Raw genomic sequence first — 20915 nt, 5'->3', positions numbered from 1 at the left:
TCCTTAGCTCCAAAGATCCTGCTGACCATAACATCAGGTATTTTTTAAAAAACTGTATGTAAGTGACAGGTAGACTGCTTTTACTGGGAAAAGCCTGCAGTTAATGACTCAAAAGCCAGTTAACTAAGTGATTATGACTGATGGACTTGTGGCCCAATCAATCATAAAATTTTACCAATTTTTGGTGTTAACCAATCATGAAATTATACTGCCACATTCCCTTTAGTTCTCTGCTAAGTGTATAAAAGTAGCCAGCACCTTAGGAGAGGGGGTCCACTATTGAAGGAGGACTTTGGACCCAGTTAATTAAGAACTATGAGATTTCCTAATAAATTGAAAATGCTTTAAAAGACTTATTCTCTCTTGCACCTTGCACAGGGATTTGAGGATCACATAGTATTATAGGATCTAATGTGATACAACAGGGTGTGATAATTGCATATGATGTCATATGTTATGAGATGAGAGGCACTGATAAAACATGATATACAATTATGCAATATGATATAATTTACTGTGATATAATACAACCTAAAATTACGTAATAGAACACAGCACAATATGAATATAGCAATATACTTTAATGCAATACAGTGTAATGTAGTGTAAAGTAACATAAAAACAAATTTTAATCCATAAAGTTATGAGAATTCATATTCATATTTTGATTCATCTGTTTCTAATATTGTTTCCTTTTATGAATCATTGTTGTTTTTTATTGCTGTTGGTTGTTTATTTGTCTTTGTTTAGCTGATTAGTTATCTTCAAGTCTTCATGACCCCACCTGGGGTCTTATTGGAAAAAAGTTCTGAAGTGCTTTGCTGTTTCCTTTTCCACCTCATTTCGTAGATGAGAAAACTGAGGTAAATGATTTGCCCAGGGTCGTACTGCTGCTAAGTATTTGTAGGTAGGTTTGAACTCAGGTGCTCTTAACGGCAAGGTCAACAATATACCAACAAATAGGATTTTTTCTCTTTTTAAAAAATATGTAATGTATTTATTTTCACTTCTCAACATTCACTTCCACAGGAATTTGAATTCAACATTTCTCCACATTTATCCCCACCTCCTACCCCAGGACAGCATGCATCCTATTCCCCTCTTCCTCCACTCTGTCCTTACTTCTATTACCCACCTCCCTTGCATCCCCCTTCCCCTCTATTTTTCTGTAGAGCAGAACAGATTTCTATGGCCATTGACTGCATAACTTAATATTAAGTAAAATAAACAAAATTTTTAAATATTGTTTCATTAGTAAACCTTAATGTTTATTTTAAATAACATAATAATATTAAATTTAATAAATTAAATATTAGAAAATAATATATTTTGAACTATGGAATCAGGTCAGAATTATGAGTGGAATTAACTGTCAGAAACTTGAACCACAGAGACAGTTGTTGAGTGAATTCCAAAGCAAAACTCTCTGTGTTCCAATTTATATCTGTAACCTAAAATAGGGTTAACTTGGAGAGGAGTTGCTGTGCAAACATTTTTGGTATAACTCATTATTTTTCTTCATTCTTCAATCATCAGATTGCAGTTTTGTTAAGGTTTGTGGTATCTTGGAGGAGACGTTTTCAACAGAAATGGGAAGAATATCTTTTGGGGCTGCATATTGACTAAGAAAATCATTGATACTTTCCATGTTGCATTGTAATCTTCTTTCATTTGTTCAACATTTCCCAGTTACACATTAGTCTCTTCACACTTCATTCAGGAGATTATCGTGTCTTTCAGGTCTTCTGTCTTACAGAAAGAAGAGAGAGTAAATAACAACCTGTTGTACATAATTATTATTTTTTATAAGTTTTAAAGAGTTCGACAACATGTTCACTTCTCCCTTTTGATGGTTATGTGATCCAGATATCTTACTCAGTCTCAATATAATGTTAAGACACGTGTCATTAATGAGTGATTATCACCAGAAAAGGCATTGGAAAAAGCCTTGCAATGCAGCCTGCTTGTAGCTGATTCTCACTGTAACAATGTATCTGTATTTCTTACATTTCTTCTAAGGAATCTTCTAACACTAAAATATTCACGCCATCTGTGTTTTTCTTTTTGACCTGCCCAATTTTTCTGCCTTGAAAGTCATCTGCTCCCATCTGTGATTTCCTTCGAGGTCCTTCACTTTTATCCAAACAATTCATGGTGCATTAACCTCTCAGTTTGATTCCTGACTCCATAAGATGTGACACTATACCATCTAAAACGGTGCATTGTTCCCTTTATTTTGCCCCTATATCAACCTCTACTTTCAGCTCCTTTTTATGGGTTCTATTTTCCCATTACAATTTAATACAATAAAAGGAAGGATTGCCATTCATTGATAGTATATGTGTGCCCTGATTTAACTCAGTGCCTGTCTGTTAAGTGCTAATGGTGATTGACAGTGTGACATCAGATCATGATTATTCCAAAAAAACTTTATTCTTATCACAGTCATGAAATAATTTATCTGTGAGAATACTTTAAAAACTGAGCTCTTTAAGAACTGGAAGGACAAAAGTGTCTGAAATATTAATGATAATATATTGGAGATATTCAACGTGTGAAAATGTGGCATAATTTCTTAGAATTGGAGAGGATCATGGAGGACCCTTTGTATTCAAGAAGTTGAGTTTGAAGAATTCTATTGCCCTGTGAAGGGATAATGAAGATTGGCTGAACTTGAAATATTGAGAATGTTTTTATTCTCCACAGATATGGACGAGTGCATCACATGTCCTGAAGATGAATATTCAAACACGGAAAGAAATCATTGCCTTCACAAGACTGTGACCTATCTGGCCTATGACGAAACTCTGGGCATGACTCTGGCCTGCACAGCTCTGCTCTTCTGTCTCCTGACAGTTATAATCGTTAGAATATTTGTGAGGCATCAGAACACTCCCATAGTGAAAGCCAATAATCGAACTCTCAGCTATGTCTTACTCCTCTCTCTAAGCCAATGCTTTCTGTCTTCATTGCTCTTCATTGGTAAGCCTACCTCAGTCACATGACTCCTTCAACAGACAATATTTGGCATCACATTCACCGTGGCCATTTCCTCCATTTTGACTAAAACAATAACGGTAGTTCTAGCTTTCAAAGCCACAAAGCCAGGGAGCAGGAGCAGAAAATGGGTGGGATCCAGAACACCCATTTCCATTATTATTATCTGCTGCCTGATCCAAATGATTCTCTGTGGTATCTGGCTGCTGCTCTCTCCTCCATTCCCAGATACAGACCTACACTCTGAACCAGAACACATCATCCTCCAGTGTAATGAAGGCTCTCTCCTTGCTTTCTACTTTGTCCTTGGTTACATGGGACTTTTGGCTTTGGGGAGCTTCACTGTGGCTTTTTTGGGTAGACATTTGCCTGATACCGTCAATGAAGCCAAGTTTATCACCTCAGCATGCTGATATTCTGCAGTGTCTGGATTTGGAAATAAAGGAAATGTTTACAATTTCCAAATCTAGATCCCGGCCGTGATTCAACATCTCAGTTAAATAAAGGGTAGTGCCAAGGAAGATTAAGGGGGACATAAAAGGATTAAATAAGATTGAGAAGAATTCAGCAGTAAGGCCAGAAAAGGGAAAGAAGAGTATAATTGACCTCACATGATAAAGAAAGAGAGGAAAAGGTCAAAACAATTGCAGGGTAAATCAAGCTGATAAAATAATTTTATGAGTGAGGTAAAATTTAAAAATCACTAAGTTGGGCCAAATATCTATGAAGTAAATACTATTCTCCAGGAACTCCTAAAAATATTAAGAGTACAAAGGAGGATAAAATGATCATCCCCATACTTTCAAAGAGATCACAATCTGGTGAGATAGACTTTATGTGAACTATTTACAAAATAGACGAGTTATGTGTATGTATTTGTGCCTGAGTGTGCCTTAAATGTTTTTACCATAAATTTCTATTTCCTCCCATTGGAGAACTTACTCTGTTTGTCTAGTTTATCCTCAAACAAAACCAGAGTCACTCTGTGAAAAAGTCACCTCAACCTTAGCCTAGTCTCTCCTTGCTGCAGACTGAAGCTACAGTGATAGGGACAGTAGAATGGATCAAAGTAATAAGTTCCAATTAACCATTTTGCTCCATATAATTTCATTTATGATTTCTTGAAATAATGTTCTGAAAATCCAAACATTCATAAAGCTTATTATTTTTTTTAGTTGCAATTCTCTAATAGTCAAACTATGTATTATTTAATTGTTAGCTATATCCTAGGCAGTATGCCACATGCTAGGTGAATAAAGTAAGGCAACAGAGAATTCTTGTTCCCAAAGAGTTTCTACTCTATTGAAGGAAATAATATGCAATCAAAAATTTACCAATAAGATTAACCATAGATAATGAAAGTAAATTAGGATATTATAAGCAGAGAGAATGCACAGGTATTAAGGAAAACAGGAAAGGTTTCTTGAAGAAAGTAGTCATTGAAATGTGACTTGAAGGAATCCAGGGAAGTCAGGAAGCAGAAATGAGGAATGGGAGAGTTCTAGGCATGGAGACAGTCAGTGAAAATGCTTACAGTCAGGAGATGGAGGGTCTTGTGCTAGAGAGACCCAGAAAGACATGTGAAAAGATGAAATAATATGTGGGGACAGGATATAATATGCAAGAAGACTAGAAGGGGATGTAGTTTATGCAGATGTTTTAAACCAAAGATTATTTTGTGTTTGATTCTGCAGCTGACAGGAAATCACTAGACTTTTTGAAGTAGGGCAGTGATGTGGTGAGAAGGGGAGGGGTTCCAAAGATAAATTTGATTACTTAGTGGAGGATGGCCTGGAGGAAGCACAGATTTGAGGCAAGCAGAGCAACCAGTGGGCTACTACAGTAGTTCATGGTTGAGGTGATGAGATCTACTTGTGAATGAAGGCAGTGGAACACGATAAAAGAAGGGAAATGTGAGGGAATACGAAGATAAAATGTCCAAGCTTTGGTATCAGATTGGATATGAGCACTAAGAATATGTGAGGACTTGAGGATAAAAACGAGATGATGAACCTGGGTAACCAAGAAGATTGTGATAATTCTAACAGTGACAAGGAAGTGAGGAAGAGGGGTTTGGACACAAAAATAATGACTTCTATTTTGTACCTATTCAACTGATTATGCCTACTGAACATCTAGCTAGTAGTGTCAAATAGACCATTGGAGAATAGTAAACTCACTGAAAAAGACTGTCCTTTAAAAATTAGAATGGAGCAGATGGAAGCTACTGACTTTATGAGAAACCAAGAAATCATAAATCAAAACCCAAAGAATGAAAAAATAGAAGACAGTGTGAAATATCTCATTGGAAAAACAACTGACCTGGAAAATAGATTCAAGAGAGAAAATTTAAAAATTATTCATCTACCTGAAAACCATGAGATGTGAAATCTTTATCTCAGAAGTGGTCATGGAGCATACAACTTGACTTAATGTAATGAAATAAAGTAGGATGAGCACTGACCTGGAAATTAGAGGACTTGTGTTAAATTTCCATCTGCATTACTCATTTTCTCTTGGTTTGAACAAGTCCCTTACCATCCCTAGATCTATATCATAATCATTAAAAATTAGATTGTCCTAGAAGTTCTCGGAAGACCCTTTTGGGTCTACAGCTATGATCCTCAATTAAGATTCTGATCTATCCCAAGGCATCCCATTGGTATTTCGTGTTGCTTATAGATAGATCTATAAAGTTTGTCCTTAACCACAAGCCTCATTTTACAACGTTGTACCTTCCCCCGATGGCCTCTTGTTATTCCCTCTGAACCTAGTTGACTAAGTCTTATTCTTTTTCCTTGTGTCCTTTCAAACATTTTTGGATTGCTATCATGTTTTCCTCTTTGATGTCTTCTTCTGGTCGAACATCTATTGAATAGGGTTTGCATTTGTCTACGTACATGTTGCTTCCTGCCAGGTGAATATAAGTTCCTTGAAAAAAGGGATTGAGTTATCCTTGTATCTCCAACACCTAGCAAGTCCAATGTATACTCTTGCTGGTTAGTAAATGCTTATTTAGCTGAGTTGTATTTGTATATGGGAATATCTATCTAATTATCTATCTATCTATCTACATATACATGTGGATAACCATCTGTTAGTAAACATGGAATTACGAGTTATGATGAATCCCAAGTACTTTTTATGTTTTTCGTGGGAAAATTCCAAATCAATAAAGGTAGTATATACTAAGCTTCAGGATTTAGGCCCAAGGATGATGTCTCTAGACCCTGACATGGACATTCCTAGTTCCTGAAAGTGTCTAAAGTCTCTAGGCTTGGATTTTTTATAGCCACTCCTCCTAATTACTTTGTTGAAAGGGCAGATGTCATCACTGACTCTATCCTCCAAGCCAAATAAAAAACTGAACACGACATCATTAGGTCATCTAGTCCAACTTAATATTGTAGAAAACAAATGAAATGTTAAATAACTTGTTCAAGATCCCAAAGCCACATCAGAAACTTAGAATTCCAGCTCAAATTTTTGATGCTCAATTCTGAACTATCAACTACAGTACATTGAATCCCTATTAACTATTGCTTCTATCTGACTATCAGCTTATGAGTTGGTAAGCTCATAATCTACATGTTTGCTCAAGTTATTAAATTACTCTTATTTTAAGATTAATTCATGTTCATGTTGATATTAATTAATATTAAAAACGTTACACAGTATTGGGTCTTCAAGAAATCCTTTGCTGAAGCACAGACCTCCTCTTTATATATTTCATGACCACATATCCATTCATCTGAGATGAAGAAATTGCTTAACAGCAATGTCTGTGGTCACAGTCTGTGGTTACAAGGGTATCTTGTCTTACCCAGTGCTGGTACGGAATGACTGGTCTCACGCTCATTAGACATAGCATTCACAAAGAATTCATAGAAGAATTTTCCTGTTATGATTGGGACAAGAATAAGAAAGAAGCCTAGAAGCCAAGGTGAGGCATTGGATAGAGTGCCCTATGGTCTTCCTGCAACCCCAGCCACAAGCCATGTCACCTTGGGTACTATTGCTTGCACTCATCTCTCCATATACACACACCCTTGTCATGGCCCCAAAATAAGAGAAAGTTATGACCGACTATTATAACTTTATTCCATACTCATGGTGTACTTCAAGTCAGAAGTCAGCTTTGTGGCTAATGGAAGAAATGATGGCAAGCAATTAGGTGTTTTCCACAAATGTATATGTATCAAGCCACTCTTGCATGCCTATGGTTCCTTTGATGTATGTTAAATTAGCCGCTACCATGTGTACTCACCTTTGGGGCAAGGAAATTTCACTTAATGTGAAGTCCTAAAACTTTCATCCCCATCCTGCCTTCTTGCTGTCTCTTCACACATCTGTTTTGAACCCTTAAGGACACTGATCAAGTACTCTACAGAAGAATTATTTAGCTAAAATGTATACATTTTCACAAATAAGTATTGCTTGTCTTTTGGAGTACTTTAAGTGCTCTCTGCTACCATTTACTTTTATTCAAACAGTGTATCATCACTTATTGCTTATCTCCATTTGCTGTATTACATCTAAATATTGATACCCCATCCACAGCCTTCAAGGATCCCCATCCCAATGTCTCAAAACTAGCTACACCTTACAAGACTGATGCCGAAGAAGTTATTAAGTCCAAGTGCCTCTCAAATTCGATTCTGTCTATTAAAAGTCTCTCACCTTTTCTTTGCAATGTAATATGGAGGAAAAGGAACTAGTTCATTTTTACATTTGTGTTCCCTGGCTAGCCTCTTGCCTGGCAAGTATGTAGCATAAAATATGAGTAATGATTGATTTTTCCTCAAAATGACAAGTAATGCAACAACTGTAATAACAATGATGAAGAAATTTGAATAAGCAAAATAACTTAGAAAATAGTTGGTGAGGTGGAGCCAAGGTGGAGTGGTGCCAAACATCAGGGACTTGCTTGAGCTCTCATCCAATCCCCTCCAAATACCTATAAAAATAATTTTAAATAAATTCAAGATTAGAAGAATCCAAGAAATGATAGAATGAAACAAATTCTCAGGCCAAGACATACTAAAACGTCAACAGGAAAAGTCTATTGCACCAGTCTGAGAGAAGAGTACACTCCAACTTGGGCCACACCTGCACAGACTGGGCTGGAGAAGGCCTCAGGGGACTGAATCACTGGCAGCTGTGCTGGTTTCTATACTTGTCAACCCACAAATACCAAAGACAATTTAGAAGGTCAGTAAGAAAACTATGTTGCACCTGTGTAAGAGAGAAGCATGGTCCAGCCCTAGTCTCAGGGCAGCAGTGTCATTAACCGTCTCTGTGTTCCCTGTGTGTGTGTGTGTGTGTGTGTGTGTGTGTGTGTGTGTGTGTATTGTTCCCTCTTGAATTCATTCCGATGAAAGTAGGCTTCCAGTACTCACAGCTGTCCTCCCCCATCTAATGGCTGTGTCATTTCTTCCCCTCACACCTCATTTGGAGAAGATTATTACTACTTTTACCTGTTCCTAACCAGTTTTACTTTTTAAAATGATATCATACTCTGCTCCATCCCAAACTTTCCTATGAACTACCATATTACCAATAACAATCTTGGACATACATTTCACATTTTACATACGTAAAAGTTAAAGTGTCTCTCTTTATTGAGACACTTGTGATTCATCTTTCATATACACCTTTTGTACGTCAAATCCACCATTAAATTCAGAGGATTTTTTGGACAAAGTTCTGAAACTCTGGCAATTCATTAAATATCCATTTTATTCTCATTCAGGATTATGTGTAGTTTTCAGGAGGATATTTTCTGCCAGAACCCCAGTTATTTTCTCTTTGATATGTAGTTTCCCAAGACTTGAGGTCGTTTAGTGTTGCTACTGCTACATATTAGATGATAGTAATTGTGGGACCACCATATTTAAATTGTGGTTTAAGTGAACTTAGCCTAAAAGTGTTTCTGTTTCACAGGGACCAAATTTCTTCTTGGGATTTTTCTGCAGATCTTCAACAACTTTCCTAGGAGGAACCTTGTTCTGCCACTCCTTTTATATATTTCAACAATTGCAATAATAAAACTGGGTGTAATAAAATCATTGAAAGAATAAATAGAATAAATAAACTGATTATATCAAAATACAATTATGTAAGTATATATCAAAATTAATTGATCTATTTATGTGCATGTGTGTCTACGTTTACATTTAGATTTTACAATATGAAGCCTATTGCATAGATAATCAGATCATGGAAAGCAGACAAGTGGAGTAGAAAGAACATTGTTTTAAATTTAACATACAGCTTAAAAATCTGTGCTTATTAGAAGATAACAATTTTGCACATAATATTATTTTAAATGTTTAATGTTTAATCCTTAAGTTCATAGTGAAAGAGAAAAATGTATAAATACTATAGTTATTTTAAGAAATGTAAATGTAAATTGAAGGTGAAATCAAAGAAAATATAAGGACTTATTTTGCAATTATATGCCAATAAATTTAACAAGTGAAATGAAAGAATTTTTGCCACACTACAAGCAACCAAGATTAAAAGAAGAAGAAAAAGAATATTTAAACAAACCTATTTCAGAAATAGATTTTGAACAGTTCATTAATGACTTTCCTGAGGAAAAAATTAAGACCAAATTGAATTTACATGCTGTCCCCCACTCTTGCTTCTTCTGCTACCAGTTCTTCCTTTCCTGCCTCATTTGTGTGAGATAATTATTCCTTTTTATCTCTCTCAACTAAGTTTTATTTTTTTAAGAATAACCCCATGATACATAACTCAGCCCAAGCCTTTCTTTCAAATTACCTAAATAATGATGACCATCATAAGAGTAATGAAAACATTTTCACATAAAAGAAGCAAACAAGTTGACTTAGTGAGACACTTCGGTGTATTATATAGAATGTAATGTGCTTGTGAACCCACGGACACACTGTTCTAAGGTAGCATATTGAAAAGCAAAGATTCAGCAAGATTTCTCTTTGTGATGGGATCATCACAAAAAAATCTATCAAACATGATGAAGTCCTCATTCTAAGAAACATCTCTATGCTTGTTAATTTTTTTCCTCTTATCAGATTCCTTAACGTTTAAAGTTATTTCATCTTCAAACCCTAAATATCAGCAAGATTCTTACTCTTCGGATGTTCTAGGTCATTAAGGGCTATGTTATTTTAGCAAAAGAACTGAAAAGTGAAATCATTGTGATGACTGGGGCTAGTTCTGAGCACCTGGCTGAGAGATTGCTAAATGAAAGGAGATGAAACTGATTCAATTCACTCAGAGATGAATTTCTGAGAGTTTTTTTCTCATCAACCAGGTATTATGAGGAAGGCCCATGCAGAGCGTCTGTCAATTTGTCCTATTTTTAAGATGGGTCATCTGGAATAGTTTATTTGTAATGCTAGAGTAATTGGGGAAAGGAACCCTGTGGAAGAACTAGATTATAACTCAGAACTTAGGAAATGACAGCTTTCATGATTCCTCCTGGAACAATGTGGGGGAAATCCTCCACTTTCTCCAGTCCCTGACATTCTGACTCTGTCATCTCACACAAACTTCTACCTACTGTAATATATGTCAGCTCCAGAGTCATTGAAAGAACCTTGATTGCTGATGTATGGTCACATAGAGTGGGACATAGCTACACCTCAAGATAAATCCCTGGGTATCTGTCCTTTTTTCCCAGTGAATTCTGTTTAGTTGACCTGGACAGAGAAAAAGAAAAACATGTTTATCATTCACACATGGGAACTCAGGTGCATAACCCCAAAGAGTGATGGTCCCAGAGTACCTATTGCTTTGGCTCATGCTGATTGCATCTGGAGTAGGAGGAGGATGGTAAGGAACCTATCCATCTATTACAATAAATATGCCTAGAGCAATAATGAAGCAACATTAAATCATTATAAATAATCCTTGCTTCTTTTCCCATTACTCTTGTCTTGGGCAAGGGTATGACTCCTTTTTCTTTTGTCTTCACAGGTGTCAGGAAGAAAAGTGGGATCTATATTTTGCTAAGGAAAATAATTATTTGCCTCAAGAAGAGTTTCACCACTAGAAAGTTCTTCATAATTCTAGTTGTGCTATGATGAGGTCTGATCTACATTACAGACCCATGTTAGACTGACTATAATTTTCTAGGTTTTAGAACTTAAAGAGAGGTGTTCCTGATGCTCTCTCTTCTTTTCCTGTTTCTGGTGCTGCAGCTCCCTCGGTCTATAGATCAAAAAGAATCTCCTCTCTGTTTCCTGAAAAGAGATTTAGGTCCTACCCACTACAAGGATGGAGATCTTATTATAGGGGGATTTTTTCCTTTAATGATATATGAAATGACCTCACACCAGCCATGGAAATGTTTTCGTTTTCATCCTGAAGATGATAGTTATAAGTAAGTTTTGTTTTTATTTTCATTTTAAAAGTATTTTTCAGGGGGAGGGTAACGATAAAGTAAGTTTGAAAATATTTGCATGGCCAGAATCATTTCTTGTCCTATTTTCTGCCTTTCATGCCTTTCATGTCTCAGTCTGTTTCCTTTTAAAATCCTAATAAAAAAGCAGATCCTCTCCCCTCCCACACACACAACCATGCATACATATTTTGACACACAGAATAATAAACCAGAATCTATTGTATTTTTTTGTGTTTCTGGAAAGCTTCTTCTGGAAGGAAGATTTGGCACCTCCTTCTCTTATAAAGTCCAAGCTCTGTCTGCCTTGCCTGTCTTTATACTATTAAATGGTGACATTCTTGGGAACTTAAATGACAGATAAATGCTTTGCAATTATTATTTCTCTTCGTTTAGGCCCCATATGTATTCTGTGAGAAAGGTACTACAAATGTAATTGATCATACCTGCTTCATTATGCCTAAGAGTCTGTAACACACACAGAGAGAGTCTCATATATGTGTATGTGTGTGATTACATATGTATGTATGTATATATATATATATATATATATATATACATATGGAATAGGATTGTGACAATTTATTTATAAATATTACATAATACCAAATACATGGTAGTTATGAGGCATAATTTACATATAACTGTTTTTCAGCATATAGCTTTTAATACATTTAATTATATGTATTATAATTATATGTAATTCAATATTTGCACATCTCTGAGTGAATGTGATGCTGACTGCCATGAAAACAATAATTCACTCTCTTAGACTGCTACCTAGTGCACTGAGAGGTTAAGTGAGTTGCTGATGATTACACAGCTGCTATTTTTCCGACATGACTTTCAAATCAGGTTTTCTTGATTCTCACTTCAGTCTGGTACTTATGTCTCTGTATCTTTGTCTCTTTCATCCATTATCAAGGTTCAAGACTATAATTGTTTTATTTAAGCAGCTTAGTGTGCAATCATTATCAATATTTTCTGTTTTTAATGTTAGTGTTTTTCACATTAAAAAATGAGACAGAATTCTCTCATAATCTACCAGTACCAGGTTCCTAAATTACTTTGTCTTCATTTAAATTTCAGTTGACACTGACAACTTTTCATGACATAAGTGCTAGTGCCACCCACATTATACAGATGAGTAAAATGAGGCATAAAGTATCTGAGAAACTGCCAAATTTCACAAAATCAGTGTCTGAGATATTTTAGTTCCATTTTTTCCAAAATATTTTCAGAATTTTATCCCCTTTGTCATGTAGCTGCCTTGAATATTCAGCTCTGGTCATTCTTGTTTATTTATTCTCATTTTGTTAAAACTGTACATAGTTACTTTTAATACTTTATTTATTACTGATCTTTTTAGTTCAGTTAAATGAAAGTTTCTAAAGGTGATCTCTGTCCCTACTCCAGTAAAGCCACCTCTCAGTTCCTAAAATGATCTTTCTAAATCACACTTACATTACACACCTATTCTATGAACTCTTGCACGTGCTTCTAAGCTCCAGAATCAAATATACAATATGCCATCTGGATTTTAAAGTCCTTCATGACCCAACAGATTGGTGCCTTTCCTTTCTTCTTCTACCTTATTCCATTCTACATAGGCTATGATCCCCAGGTACACCAGCCCAATTGATGGTCCTCACACAAGACACTACTCCATTTCCCTACTGTCCTATTTTCACTGACTACTTCTCATCCCTGGAGAGATCTTCTTTCTCACTCCCACATTCTGGATTCTTTGTATTCATTTGCTTTCTGCCTCAGCTAAAATCTAACTTTCTGTAGGAAGTCATTCGCTAACCACCGTCTTGCTAGCTGTATTTCTAAGTTATTATTTCCTGAAAAATATTGTGCGTATTTTAATTTGTACACAATTTTTTGCATACTATATTTCTCATTATATTATGAGCTCCTTTTCGTAGGAAACTTTGCTTTCTTTCTTTTTTTTTTTAATTGTTTATATCCCTTGAGTTTAGCACAATTCTTGGCCAATAAAAAGATTTTTGATTCAATAAAACAATTCAATAAAACAATAAAAGCATTAGTCATGCTATTTCAGATTATTGGTTTGTTATGAATTTTTAAGTTTTTATAGTTTTCCAATTTATTATTTGAGAGAGTTAATCGTTTGTGTTTGCCAGTTTCAAAAATTTTCTAAATTTGAACTTGACAAGTCCCTTTAACAGATTTCAGTTTCCCTTTGAGTAAAATATATAGATCAAAGCAAATGAACTGTTAGGTGCATTCTGGCTGTTCCATATTTAAATATGTTAAATGCACTGTATTTCATTATTTTTATTTATAATGACATATATTGTTATATTTCAGGTACTGATTGCCTGTATGGAAAGATATCAATATTGGTATCAATCTGATCTATATTTCTATGATGCAGCTAGGTGGTTGAGTGAATAGATTACTGAGCCTAATGTCAGGATGATTCATCTTCCTGAATTAAAACCTGACCCAGACACTTGCTGACTATGTGAGTCTGGACTTAACCCTTGTTATTTCTATAAAACAAGCTTGAGAAAGACGTATCAAAGCACACCAGTGTCTATGTCAATAAAAGCCCCCAAAGGGTCACAAAGAATCAGACACAACTAAAATGAGTGAACAACAACATATTTGTGCATCTATAGAGAAGCAATGAGATGCAGAGATAGGAGGCTGAAAGGAGAAAATTAAGAAGACTGATAAAGGGAGGAGGTGGGAAGGAGAGAGAGAGAGAGAGAGAGAGAGAGAGAGAGAGAGAGAGAGAGAGAGAGAGAGAGAGAGAGAGAGAGGATGTAGTTCTACTTCTACCAATGATATGTACCAGCTTTGAAACAATGGACAAATCACACAACTCCTCAGTGCCCTGGAAACTGTCTACATCTGTAGGTTAGATGTTTGATTTGCTTGAAGTAATTTCTAAAATGAATAAGAATTGCCAATCCCAAAGAAATCACAGATCTGAAAATACACACCAAGGTTATTATCTGGTGAGTTTTAGAGATTAGAAGGTACAGGAAAAATTCCACCTGATTGGATTTTTTTAATTTGTCCCAGGTATGGTCTTATTTACTGGACCACATCTTCCTCTGTTTCTGGTAGAAAACCCAGAACATATGACATCACCTTGTTATATCTCTTACTTGCCAGTATGTTCATATACATGAAACGAATTTAATAATGCCTACTTAAGACCAAGGGTATAATGTTTCCAATTTCACATATTTTACCTCTGCCATTTAGGTGTCTATAGAGTTGGCTGATAAAAACAGAAAACACTAACGTCTTCTTATAACCACTTGAATATCTGTTTTGCTGATGGCTATATTCTAGATAGAAGTATAATTCACTGATCCATAGTTTGTTCTGTACTTAAGAATTTAGATACCAACATCCTCCTGTTGAAATTTCTGTTTGGTACAGTACCAAGTAGACAAGCATTTAACAAATGTTAATATAGTGAACTCCATACAACTCTTTTAACCAACTGAATCAAAGAGAACACTTATGAGAAATAATAATTATTATATGAAATAATACCAGGCAGTAGAAACAATTTAAGAGAAGAAAAAATCAGATAAAAGAGTCATACAGTGAAAAGCAGCAAAAATCATGATTACTTTCTTGTAATCTTCAGGATGGTATCACTAATATCCCTGTCATTCCAATCTAAGCACCCAAGAGCATGGTTATTGGCTCATGAAAGGAAACTGTGTTATTGGAGTCAAATCCATCAGGCACAGGAATTACTATTTTTCCATGGTCATGGTCTGTAGTTGCCTCTTCAACACACACTCCTTTGCTCACCTATTGGTAATTACTACTGTAGAAGTTGATACCATTGGAGTGACACTTCCCAGCAATAATAAAAGTCAAAACTACCCTGTTGAATTATCAGTTTTTCTTCCTTCAGGTCATTATTATGGAGGTAAATATCAGAAAACTCTTTCCTGGTGAGAAAAAATCAGCCCTACTTAAATCTTTAGATAAGAAAAATAACCATTCTTTAGTCTGTGGAAGGAAAAGCAGAACGACATGGCACGCAGAATTCATCCTTGTCATGTATTTCACTAGTACATTTAGTAATATACTTGGAAATTCCCTTTTGGAATCTTCAAAAAATTACCACTATTGGTTGATACGCAAATAGATAGGATATATATATATATATGTACACATACATACACACACACATGTGAAAAAAAGTACCTACACACATACATACATACATACATACATAGGAACACATAAATTCCTACGATGGTGAGATGACTAGAAGAGAATAAATTAGTGTTTACAAAATGACTTAAGAGTTAGAAAGGAAAATCACACTAAATTTCATAGATTATAGACTCTTAAATTAAAACAACTACTAGGTATTCTCTTTGTGAAAGAAGTAACTTCTTTAAGGAGAGAATTTCCCGAGTTCTGACACAACTGGTCTCCACTGAGGTTGCAGGAAAAACACTACAATCAAGTCCTGGCTTTGGTGTTTGCTGTAGAAGAGATCAACAAGGACCCCAATCTGTTACCCAATATTACTCTAGGATTCCACATCTATAACACCTACCCCAGTGATGTCAGAACCCTGGAGAGCTCCTTAATGTGGCTGTCAGGACAAAGACTGGCTGTTCCAAATTACTACTGTGAGAAGCAGGACAAGTCCTTGGCTGTCATTGGAGGAGCCTATTCTGAATTATCAGTGCAAATGGCTTCACTACTTGAGCTCTACAAGTTTCCACAGGTAAGATTCATGAGGAAAACAGCCCAGACTGTCAAGAGAACATTGATGGCTGGGAGGGAGTAACATGAGGGATTTGAAGCTGGATATGTGACATGGTAAACATTGGGAAATCCTGTCGTCTGAAACTATTCTTCAGCAGCTGCTCAGAGCAATGAAGATGCAGAGGGAAGATGTTTAAGTGAGTGATCACCATTGCCCATTCTTCTAGGATTTATCCCTGCCAGGACGTATTGATGTAAATAACTATATTTCCATCTATTTGGCCCTTATTCCATTCATTAACGTAAAAGTTAAATTTAAATTGCATTACAATTTTTACATTCATGTCACAATTTATATTATATATATACATATATATGTATATATATGAGTGTGTGTGTATACCCATATTTTTAGATGCATAGAAATGTGTCAAATGTAATCTAGAAGACTCAATGGATAAAAAACTAGGCTTGGATCAGGAAAACTCATCTCCATAAATTCAAATCTAGCTTCAGACACTTACTAGCGATGTGACTTTGGACAAGTTACTTGATCCTGTTTTCCTCAGTTCCTCATCAGTGAAATGAGCTGGAGAAAGTAAATCACAAATCATTCCAGTATCTTTCCCAAAAATCATCCGAAATGAGATAATGAAGATTTAAACATATCTGAAACAGCAAAAAAGCAACACATAAGCATATGCATCAATATAATTCATTGTAATATAATATAACGTAATACATATACCTATACGGGTATACATATATGTGTATATGTGTGTAAATGAATGTATGTGTGATTGTGTGTGTACGTACCAATGTAATTCACTTCAAACCAATGAACACTTGTAAAACTCCTTTCACATGGAATGTATTGTATTCAATTGTGCTCAGTAATTCAGCTTGCCAGCAGAGGTGGAAGAGAAAATTTTTTTAAAAACCAAATAATCCTCGCCTTGACTTATTTCCATCATGGAAAACATTTTCAAGTATGACAGGATGTCAGTTAAAACTGAGACAAATGTGAGATACAGAGAAAATGTTATCTCACAAGATCTGTGGATCAAGAAAATAAAACTCTAATTTTGTGGACTGAGGCAACTTTCTTAGAAGATGTGGTATCTGGTCTAGAAAAGGTGCCAGTCACTTCTTTAGAGATGTGATGGGCCTTTAAAAGTGAGGAGGGATACAATAACAGGTTGAAAAGATGAGGATCAAATTCCAGGAATGCTGATTGGTGTATGAAAACACATGGCAAAAAAATATAGCATGTTAAGAAAGTGGAAAGATTCACCATGTCTTTTCTGGTTTTGTTTAGGTCATACTTCAATTTCAACAGGGATCATCTTTTGTTTTCCTCTTCAGATCACCTATGGCCCATTTGATTCCAGCCTGACTGACAAGGTCCATTTTCCAAGTGTTTATCAACTGGCACCCAAGGATTCCACCCTTGCCCTGGGAATGGTCCGATTAATGGTGTATTTCAAATGGACATGGGTGGGATTGGTTGTAACAGACAATATCAGGGGTGAAAGATTCCTCTGGGATATAAAGGATGAGATGGCCAGGAAGGGTGTCTGTGTGAACTTTATAGAGAAGATTCCTCCCAGTGAGAAATACACTATTAATTCCCATTATTTTATCATGTCAAGAATTGATAGTTCTTCTGCCAACGTCATTGTTATTTATGGGGATAACAATTCTTTAATGGCATTGCAAGATGCACAAGTACCTTATTTAATTATAAGAAAAGTGTGGATTACCACCTCTCACTGGGATTTCACCATAAGACCACAACGCATGGATGCTCAAAATTTCAACAGGGCTCTGATATTTTCAGGTCAGAGAAAAGAGATCCCAAGTTTCAAACCTTTCCTGAGGACAGTTAAACCTACCAAATACCCAGAAGATATTTTCCTAAAAAGATTTTGGAACTCAGCGTTTCAGTGTCCATATGACTTTAATAAGTCGGAGAAAGAGGATTGTAAGCAAAATGCTTCATTAGAGATGCTGCCTTTGCGGTATTTTGACATGTCTATGTCTAGCCAGAGTTACAATATCTACAATGCTGCTTATGCTGTGGCTTGGGCTCTCCACAACATACTCTTAACTAGGTCAGAAATGGAACACCTGAGCGATGAAGGCAACCTGGTTCTATATCCCTGGAAGGTTAGTTTCCATTTATAGCAACGTAGAGTCCACAGGTCTAAACTTCTATCTGATTCATATGATTGAAATAGCTACTATCTTGAGAAATGAGGGAGTTAGTTTTTCAGCTAAAAGGTTTGTCAACTATTTTGTCTTAAGAACCAGACCTGTATTTTTTTTCTTATTTAATTATACCAGTACTAGCTCTTCCAGAGGTCACTCTCAGTCATGATTAAAACTTTCTCTTCAAATCAATGGGAGCTTAGGAGTGACATCAATAATACATAATATATCTTTCATTCCAATTTCTGGAAGAATGAGATCAACTGTAAAGTGATCTGTGTGTCTGAAAAGGGGTACAAAAAACTATAAATAAGCCTTTTGTACTACTTTATTTAAAACTGAGGACTGACAGAAGTCAGAGGATTCCCAACCTAGCTATTTCCCAGCCATAATATGTAGCACATCCACATTTAGAAAGTCCCATTACATTCATCAAACTGTCATCAGGATTTCTGGCACAACGTCATCTTTAACACAACTGATGGGATTCAAAATAAAGAAGTTATTTGGAAAGATCCAGGTTAAGCAGAGTTAGCACACTAATGCTCTATGGGCTAATATGTCCTACCACTTGTTTTTTTTTTTTTCTAGTCGGAAGGATAAAAAAGGGTACATAGTATTCAGTTCTGGTAATCATAACAGAAGGTGAACATTGATAAGTTGAAGGTTGTCAAGAGAAGTGTATCCATAGAAAAAAAAGGATCTTGAAATCATTACTTATGAAGTTAAGGTAAATGAACTGGGCCTTTCTAGCTGCGGTGGCAGTATTACTCAGGAGGAGAGGCATGATATTCAAGTATTTGGATATCTATATTGTCAGGTGGCAGTATTACTCAGGAGGAGAGGCATGATATTCAAGTATTTGGATATCTATATTGTCAGGTGGCAGTATTACTCAGGAGGAGAGGCATGATATTCAAGTATTTGGATATCTATATTGTCATGGAGGTTTAACATTAACCCATTTGATGATAGAGGGCAGAACTAGGAATCATGGTTAGAAGTGGAAAAGAGGACAAATTAGGTTTGATATCAAGAGAAAAACAACAATAAATAGGTGAATAAATAAATGAATAAGAGCAGCAGCAACTTTGTGAAAATTAGATTTGGGCAAAAATATAATGAGCTGCCTCATAGGATGATAGGATTTCTTTCCTTGGAGGTCTTCAAGCACAAGCTGGACAACGATTTTTCGAGTGCGATACAGAGTATGGCTTTCATATGTGGTATTACCTATGATAACCTATGTTGCCCTTTTCCCCTTCCAAGCTTTGCAATTGAGTGGGGAAATGGAATTTCTTGATGGAAATGGAACAAGTGTTATTATTGTTATCATTATTATTATCAGTTTAATTATCATTATTGCTAACAATTTTGAGCCTCAACTATTTCATTTGCAAATCAAGGGAAAATGTCCTGTGATTCATAACACACTATTTGGTTGTGAGATCGATGCATTGGTAGAGTTAAAGTAAAAGATGTTATGGGTTTAGTGGTTATGCTGCTCTCTGTCACTTTTGATATAACTGAGAATAAGAGAGATGAATCAGCTTTGGAGAAGGGCAAAATAGAGGAGGAGATTCTGAAAATGATGGAACATTAAATTTGACTTAATTAACTGGAGGGGAATTTTTAACTGGATTATTAAATATCTAAACTGAAAAGATCTCCCCCCAAAGTGGATTCCTGAGCAAGAAGCAAACCATAAATTCCCATATCCTGACTCCAGTAAAATTCTGAAATTCTCACCAGGGTGAACAAATATTCAAAAAATCAATTTATAATTTAAAATGATTTCGTCTACCCCAGGACATTAGGGTAAAAAAAAACCTCAGGTCATAGGTAAATGGGCTTCTACAAAGGGAGTTTCAGTGCACTATACCATTCCATTGTGACCAGGCACAATCCTAAGCAAGTTTAGGAAGCAAAGTTTTATGTCCAGAAGCTACACAAATGGAAAACTTCCATGAGAATGTCCCAGTAGTCAGAAAAAACTACCATGGTCAGAAAACCAGAAAATTCTAGATAATTGTAGTGGACACTGACACAGGACCACGTATGGACAGCATGGGTATAGTGGCTTCAATGTCCCAAACAAGGAAGGCACTGGAGATCCAATGTTTTAACGTCTAAGATGCAAGGAAGCCTCATTCTTTGAGGCCAAAGTCACTTCAGTAAAATAAAGAGACTGGGGCGGGGGGGTGGGGGGGGAGGGCAGGGCCAAAATGGCAGAATCAGAAATCAGACTTACTCTAGCTCTCCCCCCATAGCCCATAAAATACCTATAAAAAATAAACCTAAACAACTTCTAGAGTAGCAGACGCCACAAAATGACAGAGTGAAAGAGATTTCCAGCCCAAGACAGCCTGGAAAGCCTACAGGAAAGGTTCATCAACCAGGCTCACAATGGAGCACAGACCAGCCTTGGCCACCCAGCACTGTATACACAGAACTGGAGCAGGCTTTAGGGTGTGGAATCACGGGAAACAGCTATGGTTCTCACATTCTCAACCCACAAATGCCAAAGACAGCTTCAAAGGTCAGTAAGAAAGCTCTTTCACCTGGGTGAGAGGGGAGTGCTGTGTAGCCC

At 36.0% G+C, this 20915-nt stretch overlaps 1 protein-coding gene across 1 annotated transcript in view; it reads left to right on the top strand.

Annotated features, from left to right (window-relative positions):
• The first annotated feature begins 11150 nt into the window (after nucleotides 1–11150).
• Nucleotides 11151–20915, top strand: part of LOC140507393 (vomeronasal type-2 receptor 26-like) — a 35500-nt gene continuing 25735 nt past the window's right edge. The window contains exons 1-3 of the mRNA XM_072615493.1: nucleotides 11151–11368; nucleotides 15842–16133; nucleotides 17480–18283. Coding sequence (XP_072471594.1) covers nucleotides 11151–11368; nucleotides 15842–16133; nucleotides 17480–18283 — 1314 coding nt within the window. The remainder of the gene's footprint in view (nucleotides 11369–15841; nucleotides 16134–17479; nucleotides 18284–20915) is intronic.

Source organism: Notamacropus eugenii, chromosome 5, assembly GCF_028372415.1.
Source record: "Notamacropus eugenii isolate mMacEug1 chromosome 5, mMacEug1.pri_v2, whole genome shotgun sequence".
Classification (NCBI taxonomy): Eukaryota; Metazoa; Chordata; class Mammalia; order Diprotodontia; family Macropodidae; genus Notamacropus; species Notamacropus eugenii.
This window is presented reverse-complemented; position numbering and strand designations above follow the sequence as displayed.